Source organism: Magnolia sinica, chromosome 18 (genome assembly GCF_029962835.1).
Source record: "Magnolia sinica isolate HGM2019 chromosome 18, MsV1, whole genome shotgun sequence".
Classification (NCBI taxonomy): domain Eukaryota; kingdom Viridiplantae; phylum Streptophyta; class Magnoliopsida; order Magnoliales; family Magnoliaceae; genus Magnolia; species Magnolia sinica.
The window spans coordinates 57,514,872-57,530,838 of record NC_080590.1 but is presented as its reverse complement, the minus strand read 5'-3'; the positions used below and the strand labels follow the sequence as shown (position 1 = coordinate 57,530,838).

The 15,967-nt window shown below is 37.7% G+C and overlaps 1 protein-coding gene and 1 long non-coding RNA gene across 4 annotated transcripts; one reads left to right on the top strand and one right to left on the bottom strand.

The window, feature by feature from the left end:
- Positions 1 to 2,286: 2,286 nt before the first annotated feature.
- Positions 2,287 to 3,924, top strand: LOC131232852 (beta-galactosidase 14-like). Of its 3 annotated transcripts, none has more exons than XM_058229347.1 (2): positions 2,287 to 2,375; positions 2,512 to 3,924. In XM_058229347.1, the coding sequence occupies exons 1-2, from the start codon at positions 2,289 to 2,291 to the stop codon at positions 3,265 to 3,267; spliced, it is 843 nt and encodes a 280-aa protein (XP_058085330.1). In that variant the 5' UTR covers positions 2,287 to 2,288; the 3' UTR covers positions 3,268 to 3,924. The 3 variants fall into 3 exon arrangements, with proteins under 3 accessions (XP_058085330.1, XP_058085329.1, XP_058085331.1); XM_058229346.1 differs by having other exon boundaries at positions 2,473 to 3,924; XM_058229348.1 differs by having other exon boundaries at positions 2,288 to 2,413.
- An 8,575-nt stretch (positions 3,925 to 12,499) lies between these two features.
- On the bottom strand, positions 12,500 to 15,658 carry LOC131232855 (uncharacterized). Its single transcript, XR_009164965.1, has 4 exons — positions 15,581 to 15,658; positions 15,358 to 15,426; positions 12,927 to 12,972; positions 12,500 to 12,650 (listed from the first exon to the last, which is right to left on the bottom strand). It is a non-coding gene; the product is annotated as an uncharacterized LOC131232855 (long non-coding RNA).
- Between the last annotated feature and the right edge of the window lie 309 nt (positions 15,659 to 15,967).

Here is a 15,967-nt window from a genome sequence, read left to right as displayed (position 1 = left end):
TCTCTCCCTCTCACTCTCCCTCCCTCTCTCGATCTCCCTCTCCCTGCAACACCCTCTCCTTGCAAGTTCAATATCATGATAATGCGGGACAAATGGATGAAGGCGATGAATGAGATGCTGAATTACATGAGGGTGATTAAGTTCCAGGCATGGGAAGAGCATTTCAAGAAGAGGGTAGAGAATTTCAGGGAATCAGAGTACGGGTGGCTGTGGAGGTTCATTTTCTCAATCTCTGACAACATTATCGTGATGTGGAGCACACCCATCGTGATATCAGCGCTCATGTTCAGGACCTACATTTTGCTAGGCGTGGAGTTGGATACTGGAAAGGTGTTCACGACGACGTCCTTCTTTAAGATCTTGTAGGAGCCAATTCAGAACTTCCCGCAGGCGTTGATCTCGATCTCGCTCGATCGGCTGGATGGGTACATGATCAGCAAGGAGCTGGATGAAGGAGTTGTGGTGAGGGAGGATGGAGGGTGTGAGGTGGTTGTGGAGGTGGATGATGGTGGGGAGGTGGGCCCTAAGGCTTTAAATGTGGAGATCAAGAGCAGGTCGCTGGCTGCCATTGTCAGGACCATTGATCGGGGAAGTCTTCTTTCCTGGTGGCGATCATTGGGGAGATGCACCGGATCTCGGGCAAGGTATGTTTGCTTGACCATCTGATTTTATTTTTGATGGTTGGGATGTGTTCTTATGGGGGGTGGGGCCCATGCACCGAAATGGCTGTTTATGTCCCGTCCGTTTGGTGTGTGACCTTTAACTTTGTGATCACCAAGAGAGGATGCGCATAGTATCCTTTGGATTGCGGTTGGTACCGGTGGTAATTTAGTGATCCGGATTCGTTGATTTCCATGGGGCCCATCATGGATCTTGGCTCTTGGCTCTTTTAAATTTCTCAGAGCACTCCAATCTGTTTATCATGGCCCCCCACCATTGATTGTGGGGCCTGATCTATCTACAATGGGGGCTTACCATACAACAATTTTGATCATGTGGATGTATGCATTGCCTCTCAATTTGGTGGCATGTGAACGGAAATGACCTCTCAATAAAACTCTTGTGGGCCAGTTCCCATAGGTGGCATGTGAACGGAAATGACCTCTTGAAAAAGCACGATTGTACCAATTGTATAGTTTGAATAAAAAGACCCTATGATTAGGTTAGGTTCTGATTCTTAGAGTTAGCACGTCAAACAGACTGGTCTGATTCTAGACATCTTGGATCTTCTACTAATGTGCTATCATGCCTTCTACATGAGTGTGGTCTTAGCAAAGATCTCACAAGTGTGACTACATAAGCAGAATAGCCTATCATTAGACCAGTGTACATTAATAGACGGTCTCGTCGGAAGAACCATAACCAGTCTCACTTCCACATTGTTACGTTCAAGTTGGGGTAGTTATTTGATACTCTGGTTGTGTTGATAGTTGATATGCGGGCACTCAGAAATGGTAGGTATTAACTTGAATATGTGAATTGTTTCCAGTTTTAGCTGCACAATAAGGGCTCCTTTAGGTACCACCAAATAAGTTAGTTTTTCTACTTATAGCAATTGATAATAACTAATATAAGTTTAGTTTATGGTTAGTTATAAGTAGCTTTTTTACTTAAAAGTACTTAGCTACTTTAGTTAAATATATTAGCTTTTCTACTTTTCATAAGTTGCTAAAGAGAGTTATAGGAGAGATGAAAAGATCGGACCTTTACTTAAAAGTACTTAATTACTCTTCTATATTTTTTCTTAAATTCTCGTGCCAAAGCCAATGCTGCTTCTTTGGGGCAAGCATGTATTGCTATGTTTATATTAGTGGATTAGGTACAAGGAGTAGAAACTTGCCGAAATCAAGTCGACTCCAATGAGTCCCAGAAACCTGCATGTTACAGGATGATTTGCTGTGAGACTCACTGGGTTTGGCTAAGAATGGATGAGTCACAATGGATTCAGTCCCCAAGCAAGTCTCGCTGTGAAACCAAGTTTTAAAACATTGATTTGTGCACCTTCCCTTTTATTCTTGCCGTTCATTTATCGATTTTGGGGCATCATGTTTTAGTCATGATTCTCTCATTTAAATACAAGTAACCGGGCATGTTGGTTATGCACATTTGAATTTAACTTTAGTAGTTAGTTTAATAAAGTGGAAATGACAAATTTTAGTTACCTCAGCATTAATTTTCTGGTACTAGGTTCCCAAATTTTAGTTTTCTTCCTCATGATTCTTCTTTTCCATTATTGATATGAGATGAATACATAAGCTTACATGAAAATTTTCAATATTCAGTATCATATGGAGAAGTTCAAAAAGATGATTGTGAACATGATGAAGAGAGAGAAGTTATATGCATCTCAGGGCGGTCCTATTATCCTATCACAGGTTTAATTCCTTTGTAACTTCCCTCCTCCAAATTGAAAGTTTGGTCTTACTCAATCCTCTTAATCTCGATCAGCTTAATATTCTTTGGTGGGTCCAGATAGAAAACGAATATAACATTATCAAGCTTGCATTTAAGGAGAAGGGAGCATCTTATGTTCAATGGGCCGGAAACATGGCAGTTGGGATAAAGACTGGAGTGTCATGGGTGATGTGTAAGCAAAGAGATGCCCCTAATCTAGTGATCAACTCATGCAATGGAAGGAACCGTGGAGATACTGTTGTTGGCCCGAATCGACCATACAAGCCTGTGTTATGGACTGAGAACTGGACTGCTCAGTACAAAGTGTTTGGTGACCCACTATCTCAGAGATCAGCTGAAGATCTTGCATTCTCAGTTGCTCGCTTCTTCTCCAAGAATGGCATGCTCGTAAACTACTACATGTATCATGGTGGAACGAACTTTGGTAGAACAACTTCCTCATTTGTAACAACTCGCTATTACAATGAAGCTCCTCTCGACGAATATGGTTTTCAAAAGGAACCCAAGTGGGGTCACCTCAGGGACTTGCACTCTGCTCTGAGACTTTGTAGGAAGGCTTTGCTTTGGGGGCTTCCCAATGTTCACACAATGGGGAAGGATATAAAGGCCCTTGTTTATGAGAAGCCAAGAACTAGTGTGTGCACTGCCTTCCTCACCAACAATGATACTAGAGTAGCTGCAACTGCAACTTTCAGAGGTGTTGAATTTTATCTACCCTCTCGTTCGATCAGTATTCTCCCTGATTGTAAGACTATGGTCTTCAACACTCAAAGGGTAATTTGCAATCTCTACCACTTGTTTTCTCAAACATTGTTAAACAACATTACAGAAAAAAATAAAATAAAAAATTAAGATTTAGGAAAACACTGGAATTATTGGGTATACAATAGCTCATGGCCTACTAATTGTCTAAAACATTCTATTAATTTCATAAAATTCCCTCTTTCATTTACACTTGCAGAAATTAAACATATTTTTACTAGAGACCTCAAATGGGTCTTTTACCATGTCCAACACTTAAATTATTGACATACAAGCTATAACTATGACATATTGTCTCAATTTAACATATGGTAACCCTGTTGGTTGTATCCAAATAGGTAACTTCACAACACAATGCAAGGGACTATCATCTAGTGAAGGAATCTGATTCAGGAAGCAACATTCTCTAGGCCTTCTCTAGCCCTTCAGGCAGCTAATTCAATCCCAACAGCAGCAGCAACAACACCAATACTTCCAGCCACAGCAACAGTAGTAGCCCTCTCACACGGACACAACGTCCACATCACTGTAGTGGATCATGGCGAACCTGGTGAAGCATCAGGATGTGCAGGCCAAGCTGATGGAAGAGATCACTCAGGTTGTGGGGGATGGATGAGAAGACATTGAAGAGGAGGATTTACAATGGATGTAATATCTGAAGGCAGTGATCATTCTAGAAAAGAGCAAGGAATTGTTAGATTATTGAAGCCTGGAAATGAAATGTTGTATTGAAATTGGAAATTGGAATTGAAATTGTAATGTGTACTAGAAAAGAAAAAGATTATTATGTGTGTGAATCATTCTATTGTCTTGTTCTTCTATTTTTATAATTATCTAGCATTAATACAAGTAGATTACATACCCCACTCTCTCTCTCTCTCATACAATGAACAAATGGGTTTAAAATTATTCTTAAAATTCCATCCTAAAATGTGACCATTGGCACCAGAACGGTTTAAAACCATTCCTAAAATTCCATTTCTAAAAATTAAAACGGCACCCAAAATGATTCTGAACTGTTCCTGATTTTCTGTGATGCCTCATTTAGGAATGGTATTAAACCGTTCTTGAAGCATTTAGGAACGGTTTTAAACCGTTCCTAAATGATGATTTTAGTGTAATTTGTTATATTTCAGGAGCTTTTACTTATGAAAGTCATAATTCCTTAGATAAACTAAGACGCACGTGAATATACAAGTGAAATGACTTGTTAAAAAAACACTTTAAGGAGGCAGAAATGAGAAAAGCCTTCTCTAGCACTTTTTGGCAACCAACACGATTTTTAATACCTATTGGCAACTATATATCAAGTGATGTATTTTGGGCGCTTAGATCACTAAAGTCAAGACACTTGGTATGTTGTTGGTGCCTTAATGGAGGTCTATCTATTTGCCACTGCTTTCCATCAACTTTGGCGGTTTTAAAACAACCATTTATGCATTCCCAAAAAGTGTAATAGATATTGATGTGTTTTGTGTTCCATTTTACTCCTTTATGGTAACTTATTTTTTCTTCTTAAATACTTCTTTGCGTCTTTCTCTTAAAGTATTTATTTTCTCATGAAATAATATAATACATATTTTTGTACAAGGGTTACTACAAGAAAACAGGCCTTTACCAGCGGCCAAAACCGCCGGTAAAAGTATTACCAGCGGACGGGCATGTGCTGCTAAATGGCATCGCTGATATTTTACTGGCGCTCGAACTTTCTACCGGCGTTTTTAATTGGCCGCCGCGAAACTTTAGCGGCGCTTATTATCCATTAGTAGCGCTTCTTGTGACTGCCGCCAAAACTGAAAAAGCGCCGGAAAAACCTGTAATAAACGCCGTTAATGTGAAATGCCGGTTAAAAGTAATGGGAAACAGTAAAAACTAAAAAAAACGCTGGTCAGAGTTATAAGAAATGCAGGTAAAATTTATAATAAATGCCAGTAAAAGCTGTAACAAGAGTCGATAAGAGATTAAAAACTCCGTTAAAAGCTGTAAAAAAACACCGGTAAAAGAGATGATAATAGAAACTCCTATTGATTCTTTACTAATCCTTTCACACAAATTCCTATTGATTCTGACTAATCCTTTCCTATAACTGTTGTCCTACAATCAAATCTCCATCGGTCTAACTATCAAATCTCTATCTACATAACTATCAAAACCCTATGACTGAATGACAAGAATTTGAATTACCCAATAATCCAATTTCATAAAAACTAAAATGAGAATAGAGATGAAAAGACAGTAAACCAGACAAGAGTAACCCGACCCAAAATTCGACAGACTCCTATTTTTATCATTACAAGTCTTCAAACTATTAGGTAGATAGCTTCAAAGTTTTCAATTAAAAGTATTTATTGATATACAGAACTTGTGTGACAAGCCCCTGTTTGGTAACAAGACTAACATATATCAAGTAATGCAGATATGGAACACCTATTACTCAAGGCAAAGAAATACTATTGGCATATATCAAAAAATTCTACCAAAGAAATAGTTATAATTCAAATAAACTTCATCAGAAATTACCTTAGTATGTTCCTTAAAGTTTTTGAAGCAATACAACATGACATGATGACCATTCACATCATTCGTCAGAATGCTTACATCATTTGTCACACTATAAGCACTGATGAGAAACATGCAATTCTGTCAACTCATTCAACACATTATCTTGCCAATACTAGTGGAAAATCAAGCTAATGCATAAGTATTTAGTATCATGCAGATTTTCATGTTGATTACGGTAAATTCAAGCTCCATAAAACCTGCTATTTCATACTGTTTGCACCCACCCGATGGATGGCTTGGATCTTGCACCTACTTGTCATGTTGGGACATATGGTGGCATGTAGATGGTATGCCTTGTATAGGCATGGGTGCTACAAATAGATTTTTAAAAAGGCATCCATAATTGACTCAAGATTGAGTTGGTTCCTAACCAAGTCAATAATTAAGCCAGAATCAAACTACGTGAGCACAAAGTGAGTTTACTGCATCATTCAGTGCTTGGTTTCTAGAAAAATTGAGTAACTCAGTAGAATACAAAGTCTCAGCACCAAGTTTCAAACCATACCCAACGTCCATGTGGTAAAGAGAAAGACTACGAGAATGAAGTCATGGCCTTGATTACAGCTTACCCACAAAACAAAAGAGAAAAGAAGAGGTCATGAAATATAAAACTACAAAAAATGCTTCAGGAACAAAAGAATTACTTGGGGAGTGTTTGCCGCAGGACTTCCACATGAAGCATCAATTCCATTTGCAGCCTCATGATTGCCAAGGCAGAAAAAATTCAAATAATCTTGCGGCACCTATGTTTTCTCGAGCCCAACCTCTTCCAAGGCCTTATAAATTATGTCATACATCATTTGCATTGTTTTATTCTGCAGTAATCAAAAGGTCTCCATATAAATAAACATTACATCATACAGAGTAAAAAAGGATGAATGATAAAATTTATATTAAAAAAATGTAAATTAAATTTCCCATTCAATGCCTAAAGCCTCTCAAGATGTCTAAGATTCCTAATAAAAACTAAAATCAAAGACAGTCGGTGGAGATCACCTGCCAAAAAATCCTCTGTGTAGGAACACTTGTCAGATCACCTTTAGGCCACATTGGGATTACTGTATAGGCAGAAAATCTCTCATTCGCTTTGATCTTGTTTGCAATCTTATGAGCAATTTCCATTAGTATTAAATTGTTAGCACCTACACAATAACCAAAACTCCTTGAAATTCTTAAGTTCGAAATGTTGAACTCAAGAAAATTTTGAGTTGCCGTTCATTGCGCCCTAGCCCAAAAATCAGGCCAGTCCACGGACAAGGTTTTGACATATTGTCCAACACCTACATACCAGTACCATCCATGAATGATACAGCTGTCCGGCCCATGCTTGCCTAAAACAGCCCAATACAGGCCATATCTGTGGTGAATGATTCAATACACAAAAAACTGATTTGCAAAGCATGACCATAGGTATCCAAAAAGAAAATGGATGGTCGAGAAAGGATAATGGTCCTCGTTTGATATACAAACGTGGCCCACTGACTTTCCGAGTGAAGGCACATTAAATGTGGGGCCTGCCTGATGAATGGCCCTAATGTTGCACATGTACAGAATTGGCATGCTTGAGTTTTTGGGTTTGGTGACTGCAGATGAGTGACCACAAGTAGCATTACATCCCGCTAATCTATGCGCATCATGTAATGATATGAATTGTTCATTAGAGAAATTATTCAACTAAAAGATATCTGTGATCTTCAAAGAAAACGAAAACCACATACCTCTGCCAGTGAAGAGAAAGCTACAGAGATCAGCTCTCATTGTCAGAACTGGAACTATCCATCCGATGGTCCCTAATCACTGGGAAAAGTAACTTTTGGGGATCTAGAACAGGTGGCACTGTTGGCGCTTCCTTGTTAATTGACGGTGTCTTTCTTACCTTCTTTAACGCTTCTTTCTCAATATCTTTGCATATATTATCCACCAAGACGAGAAAATGCCGCACTATCACAAACAGACACTACGCCAAAATCGCTGTTTTGCGACGGACCAAATCCGTCGTAAAACCAAATAAACGACGGACTTCGTCCGTCGCGTTGTCCGTCGCTGTTTACTGGGTCGTTTTTTTCCCTCGACGGATAAAATCCGTCGTCTAATCTGCAACGGACAAGGTCCGTCGTACCATAGCGACGAATAAAATCCGTCGTAAAAAATAAAAAAATCCGTCGATAATATTCAAAAAATTAGTCGTCACTAAAAGCATTAGCGACGGATAAGGTCCGTCGCTAATATCAGTAAGCGACGGACCCTAAATCCGTCGTTGATTGTCTACGGTCGGAAATTAGCGACGGATAATATCCGTCGCTAATATGAGTAAGCGACGGACCTCGAATCCGTCGTTGATTTTAAATGTTCAGAAATTAGCGACGGATTTGGTCCGTCGCTAAAATATCTGTAAATAAAAAAAATTATCAATAAATTATTATTTTTATTTTTTTAATCTTGCACTTGATAGTCATTCCAAAAATAATTCACACTATTGTTTGATAAGAATCCTATTCACAAAATTGGTAATAACTCAATTCAATAAAAGAGGAAACGACCCAAGTGGCCCACTCCAAAAATTGACTTTCCCTCCTAACTAAACACTTTTCCCCCTAAACTAGGACCCATACAAAAGAAATTACCCGGAACTTCAACTGATGGCTATGCCTTACCTTGAATTGGCTACTTAACTTCTCTTGTTCAACCTTCTTTTGAGCCCTTCCTGCATATATTACAAACAACCAGATTCAATCCAAGAAAAGCTTAGTTTAGTCAACCCTTCATGTACTACAAATAACCAGCTCAAATCCATGAAAAGTGAATAGTTTAATCAACTGAAACCAATTAACAAAACAAAATATTAGAATTTGGGTGCTTGGGTATTGCCCTTGCTTGTCCTAAGCGCGGCACAAGCCAGAGCTTTGAAGGGACCATCATCGTGTATAGGCTTATCCACACCGTCCATCCATTTTTCCATATCATGTTAAGATATAAGCTCAAAAGGGGCAAGTTCAAGGCCCAAGCAGGTACATTGTTGAAACTTTCCTAAGGCCCATCGATGTTTATTTGCCATCCAACCTCTTTACAAGGTTTTTGTAAATGAAAGAAAAACAAAAATATCACCATTGAAACTTTTGTAAGGCCCATCGTAACGTTTGTTTGCCATCCAACTTATAAGGTCATGTGGACCTAGATGAAATAAAACAAAAATATCAATTTATTTCTAAACCTCTTTAACATAATGTTCTTACTCATGCCTTAGTGGTAGACTCACTCACCGGAGTTTCAACACGAGTACCCGTTGTGGTGAAATCTCACACTCGTGTGAGTGCAGGGTACACACTACTGTGGTTTGAGTGTATGGGTACATGTGAGGTATGTGCAAGGAAAAGGAAAAGAAGAAAAACAAAAACCTATTTGAATATGTAGACATGACATAGGTTTTGAATCCTTGGTTGATGTGCCTTGTAAATCTTAGTACTGCCCCGAAAAAGAAAAAGGAAATAAGAAACTACAATGCTATTGAACCTTCAAACCTCTAATTTAATGGACACAGGCAAATATTCATCATTCATTTAGAGGTTTGAATTAATGTGAGTGGAAATCAGTTTGAAATCTAGTGAACCTCTAATTTGTGTTGGAATGCATTTGAATATCTGATTTTATTTTTTTATTTTTTTCAATGGCAAATTTTGTTAGTAACATATTTGAATGAATTTGAAATAAGGTACTTAAGAGCTGTTTATTTTTTTCAATTACACTGCATATACTTATAAATGGACCGTCTTTGTTTCTTACCATTGTTTGCTTGATGTAAGAATTTTGGCCTCCAAAACTATGTGAATCCTTCCCTCTAAAATAGAGAATTCATGGATTTCTATACTAATAAAAATTGTAGAGCCCACAGTGATGAATATGTCATATCCATGCCATCCATTTTGTACTGCCAGCTCATTTCAGTGCATAAGAAAATAGAGAGAGAGAGAGAGAGAGAGAGAGAGAGAGAGATCTAAAGCTCAAGTGGATCACACCAAATGAAATAATGGTTCTAACAGACTTCAACAGTTGAAAGCCAAAACCTTTCTGAGGCCCACATGATGTTTATTTGTCATATAATTTGTTCATAAGGTCATACTAACATGGATATATAGAGAAAATAGGACCCAACCAAACAACTTTCATAACTCTCTAAGAGGTACTTTTTAGAGAGATTTTCTTAATCTATATAAAGAGAATGATTACAATCCTTACAACTATATACAATATCTTTTGCCATTTTAAATTTTAGATCACAATTGTGCTAGATTACGTGAGATGGAGAGATTATCAATTGAAGAATCTTGGCCATCTTACCATGTGAAGAGTCCTTATATATTGAAGACTCTTTACCACCAATTATAAGGTCGTGATATGATTTCTAAACCCTGTAAAAGAAAATAAAGCAAACAGATGATAGACACACAAAACAGTAAACAAAACTTGTGAAAGAATTAAATACATTAGCAGCAACTCATAGTGCCCATCTTCAAATATCAAAATTAGGGAAATCAACATGTATTTTCTCATAGTGCTATCCTTAAACTGAAAACCATCTCAGCACCAAATCTCACCATTTGCAATAATTTATCTTTATTAACAGCATCACCAAAAGGACAAGTGTAAATGGAAGTACTTGAGTTTGTAAAACCAACTTGTATTAAAAGGTGCAAAAATACCCCAAGCATGGATTTCAAATGTTGGGAAAAGGAAAGGTGGATCCCTTATCATTTTCCTTGTGCATGCATAGAATGTTAGTGTGATTGATCGTCACACACACACACAATGCCTATCCTGTGGAGGGGTGTAGGATCTAACTTGTTCAAATGGGTTGGGAGGAGGATCCAACTCGTTCAAATGGGGATCCAACAATGGACAGGAGGTGCCCTAAAAATCATCCTATGTCGAGTTTGTGGGCTGAGTTACCAGCCTGGGATAACAGCAAACGTCGTATATGACAGACTTGTTTTGCTAATTCCATACATGGCCAATGCAGGCACGTGTGGATGTGCAGCAGATGATGAGATTGTAGCCGCTCATTTGTCCATCTGATGGCAGCCTGGATGTTCTTGATGTGTGGGAATCATTGGTACATGTGGGAATTAGCAAAATAAGATGAAAGCATGACTGGAAACTAAGAAAAACATGGCTATCAGCAGTTTTAATTTGTTATAGGAATTTATATAACTCACAGGAATCAGTTGACTTCCCCCATAGGGAAGATCTTCGAGAGCTGTCCAATCCACCAGTCATTGATTGCCTCCTCAACAACCTTGCATTGGCTGCCTTCCCATCATTAATATTACTTTTGCTGTAGATAGGAGAACATGTTTCCAACGGATCCTGACGATTCCTGTAAATCAACAGGTTACTATTTTAGACCCACCATGCTAGATTGGACACATACTTCTGCTAAGCCCACAAACAGCTCCACATTATAGATAGGCCCCACCATGCTAGATCGGCATGGTGAGCCACACGATCGGAACCATGCACTGTTAAAAACAGAAGTGCGCTCCAGTGACACCGGTACAACGGTAAAGTTATGGTAGTACCAGGGAGATATGAGGCCCACATGATGTATGCAGGAAATCCAACCTGTCCATCAGATGCGTGAGTTTGTAAAACCAACTTGTATTAAAAGGTGCAAAAATACCCCAAGCAAGTATGGATTTCAAATGTTGGGAAAAGGAAAGGTGGATCCCTTATCATTTTCCTTGTTCAAGTATCTTGCACTCCTGTTTCTACAAGGATCCACCTATCATAGCTTCAATACAACTGGAAAATTGCAGCAACTTTAAGGAATATACAACCACATCTTAAAAAAAAAAAAAAAGGCTGAAGACACAATTATTTAGAGTTTTGGATACATGAGATTTTGGCACAAGGCCATCTAGAGTGCTGTCCGATCATATCAACAGTCTACATTCCTGAACCCTATGACCCACTGAAACCTCATGGCACTCTATTCAACGAGGCATTATCTAATACCTTGGGGTGTTATTCTAAAATTTTATTATTTGAAAAAAGAGAGATTATGTAAATAAGAGAATATTTGAAACTGGATACTAGCTAATTCGAATATGAAGCAAGTCCAGCATCTCCATCTGGAACATACATCATTGAACTTTTAGACATGCTGTTATGGAAGACACTCCTAGTTTTAGACAATAAAAACAAGAAATGATGAAACAAATATTTTCAACTTTCAAGAAATTCAAAACATTCCAAGAAAAAAAAGAAGAAGAAAAGAATGCAATTCAAGAAATGATGAAACATCCTGTAAATTAAAAACAAAAAGGGGCAGGAACAGAAACTCACTAGCTGAAATCATCTGAAACCTTGCATGTCTAGGAATCGAGCTCAAAACCCCACTCATAGTTTCATCACCCCCAAAAAAAAGCATTCCTGTTCTCAGCAAATAGGCCACAGTTGAAATCAGAGCGAGATGTTATGGACATGATCTTACCTCCAAATGCATGAGAGGTTGTCATGTTGTGACCCCAACAATCAATCAGAGAGATGTTCATGTAATTCCCTTTGGTTGGGAATCTTAGATCACATAGATGGTGGTCCTCAACACTAATTTCTCTGTAAGAAGACACTTCCACCATATGTTAAGGGACACCCATATAACAATCTGTCTTGTCTATTTTATCAACTTCTATATATATATATATATATATATATATATATATATATATATATATATGAGAGAGAGAGAGAGAGATAAATAAATAAACAACATTCAAATATAAAATACAACCAGCAACATAATGCTAACATGGAATGAAATGTGTAAGATCTCACTTGACCGGATTGTCAACTACAACCTCACTAACAGCTCGAGCCACTCCTCATCCTGAAAAAGCACTAGCCCCAAATATGTAAACCTGCAACCACTCCGCTGATTCATACTATGCATCAGTCCTATACAAAAAATCGGCCAAGTTTTGCATTGACTTGGCCAATCCACCGGGCCATGAAAACTTAGCCAAGTCAATATTTGTCTTATAAAATTGGTTAATAAGAACCATTTTTTTTTTTAGGTGAACACCTTTTCTTTACTTCTACAATAGTCACTAGAGGCAATGACAAGTACTCAAGAGGATGAAACTGTCAAGTGGTGTTGAGAAAAAACTTGTCAAGGATAAAACCGCAGTACTCACCTTAGTCAAGACCTGCCTTATGCCTTCTGTTGTTCAAAATCCCATGCTGTAGAATTCCATTGCCAATGCCACTAAGAAAAAAAAAAAGGAAAGAACAAATCAACTTATAAAAATATTTACACCAAGATTTGACTGTCCATTCAATATAATGCCTTATATCTAGAACTAAGCTGAATTCCATTGCCAATGCCACAAAGAACCATTTGCCAACATTCTAACTATTATAAAAGAATTCAAAGAAGGTACAAAGTGAAAATCACAAAAAACAATGGGAAACAGAAAAATGAGAAATCTTGGTATGGAAACAAGATATTCAAACAATCAGTTCTACCGAATGAGAAATTGTAAAATCTGTCTTCTTCGACAGATATCAGCAGAGCACCAAATACCATTCTAAAATATAAGATTATTATAGAGAGAGCCACCAATCAACACAATTTCAAACTTCATTTATTTAATCAAAATACCGATATATAGAGAATGACTTAGAAACGGTGTATAAGGTGGAAAAATAACATCCTACCATATAATCACATGTAAGATGGAGCCATCCATTGTAGTATCCAAATCAAATTTCAAAATTCAAACAGAACATTTTCCAACATAAGCTGGCAACTGTTAAAGTTAAAATACATTTTCCAAGAAAAATCAGAAATTCTTATTGGGGATTGGATGAAATGATGCTTGGTTCTAATTGAGTACCTGTAATAAACTTCTCCTGCATTGGAGTCTGTGGCTAGTCTAATTATTGATTCCACAAGATAGTCATCAACGTTAGAAGTATTTATATATACTCGTGATGAAAAAGAATGGGTTCATTTAAGATAATACTAGAAAGGAGTCATCTTCAAAGTAACATAGGCACAAAAACATGTAACTGTACCAGACAATTAAACCTGTCACTGTTGGAAAATCCGACATGGTGCTATATATGACTATGTGATAGTGTTGAAACATATATTATTGTTATGCTGATGCTGATGCATATAGAAAACTTATCATCATCCAAGGAAGGTGAAATCAGTACATCAGGGAACAAAACAACCTCGTTTTCTTGGAGATAATTGTGTAAAACTCGTATCATGAGTAAAACTGGAGTGTGCAACATTCTTTGAGTGATTAGATTTGTAGAAGCAACACTTTCATGGAAGAAACTCAGATGCCCAAAAACAAATTCCAAAACCATTAATTAGGCGGTTTTTAGAAGCACAAGTGAATTGAATTACAACCATTGTTTCAAGTGGAGAAGATGAAAGTTATTAATGTTTCCCAGTAACGTGAAATAACAAAGAACTACCCATTGCATTGGTCCCTTACGTCACAGGATGTGATATTTCTTTCACAGAAAAATAACACAACAATACCCTCATCTTGAGGCGTTCAGTTTTTGCTCACATGTGGATACCACCATTATGTATAAAAGGTATCCAATCTGTCCAGAAGGGTCACTCCATACTTCCACTTCAATTAGAGTTGAAGGGCTTCTTCCTCATTACAAACACTACTAAAAATTATTAGTTTTTGACATTTCCCATTTGACTGAACAACACACTTCCAACTTGATTCTCTTGGGCACAATCCAAATGAACTATATATTTTTTAAATATTGTTAATATATACGATTCTTCTATAGATACAATGAGTTGCACCATACACAACCTAAAAATGGTTGTCTTTCAATGAAAATTTAATGAAATTTTATTGAGAAAACAGAGGAAAGGAAGCAATGAGGGAATGTAGACAATATATAATGGAGAGGCTAAATGTTCCAACCTAATTTCCAAGAATCAAGATTTCTATCTAAGATCAGTGCAGCAACAGCTGACTGAATGGTGCTTCATATAGATTTACATCCAGAACCTGTATGTATCTTTCAATTTCAATGAACAAACTATCAAATCCCGACATCAGGACAAAAACCAACTTCCAAAACTCTATGAAGCACTCGATCAAACAACTGGTGTGTACCATTGCTTTGAAAAACAACCAAAACCAACGTTTCATATTGCCAAAAAAAACAGAGAAAAAAACTCTGATATATTTATGCATGTATTTCCTCTGATTTTTTCAATGCTGCTCAACAAGAAACAACAAAACCAAGTGTATGAATCTTCCCATCATTAGTAGTATGGTTAAAGAAGTTACTGAAGAAAAGACCCTACCAGGTGCATGCACCCAATTTTCTTCTTGAAAATTACATGGACCAGGAAAGTTACGGTGCATTTGAAAGTACAACCACCAAAAAATCTTTCCGGGTGCTTGCTGGCAATGTCCTAAAAACTCAAAGAAACAAATGATGAGTGTTCTCAAACTGAAGGGGTTCTAACTCCAACAATCAACCCCCCTATGGAGAAATATGAAATACGTAGAGAAGTAAATGAAAGGGTGCACTAGCTACAACAAAAAAATTCCCAATAAATTACAAAAATACCTAAACCGATCCTCCTTGTTGCTGCATAATCCTAACCGCTCACTGACGCCAGAATCTCCACGACGATTCCTACCAAAATCAAATCAACCAGACGAGAATTAGATCTCCAGGTCCCTAAAACCCTCTCTATACTGTTCACAACAAAAACCTTAAATCCAGCTCCAAAACCAGTTCTGACCCTAAGAAAAACCACAAAAACTGAAAAATCCCTCAAAATAAGGACCAGATCATAGCGCCAACCGCTCCAAGCTTGCAAACTCTGATCGTTGAAAGATTGATTGGATGAAAGGCTCGAGAATCATCGTTCTTGTTGTAGGTAGATGTAATGAGAGAGAGAGAGAGAGAGAGAGAGAGGAGATTTGGGATTTGGGGTTTTTTTGGGCGCGGCTCTGTTTTTGAGCGCGCGCCCAAATTTAGGCCGGCGTCTGGTATGGCTCCGTGGGCCCCAACATGGTGCGTGTCAAAAATCTACCCCATCAGTCAGATGCACCATCCCATGGTGGGCCCAGGGATTTAAAATAAAATCAATCAATGACTCGTATGAGCCACACCACATACAAAAGTTGAGAGGGGTTACCCTCCATTAAAACATTCATAATTATTTTTTAGG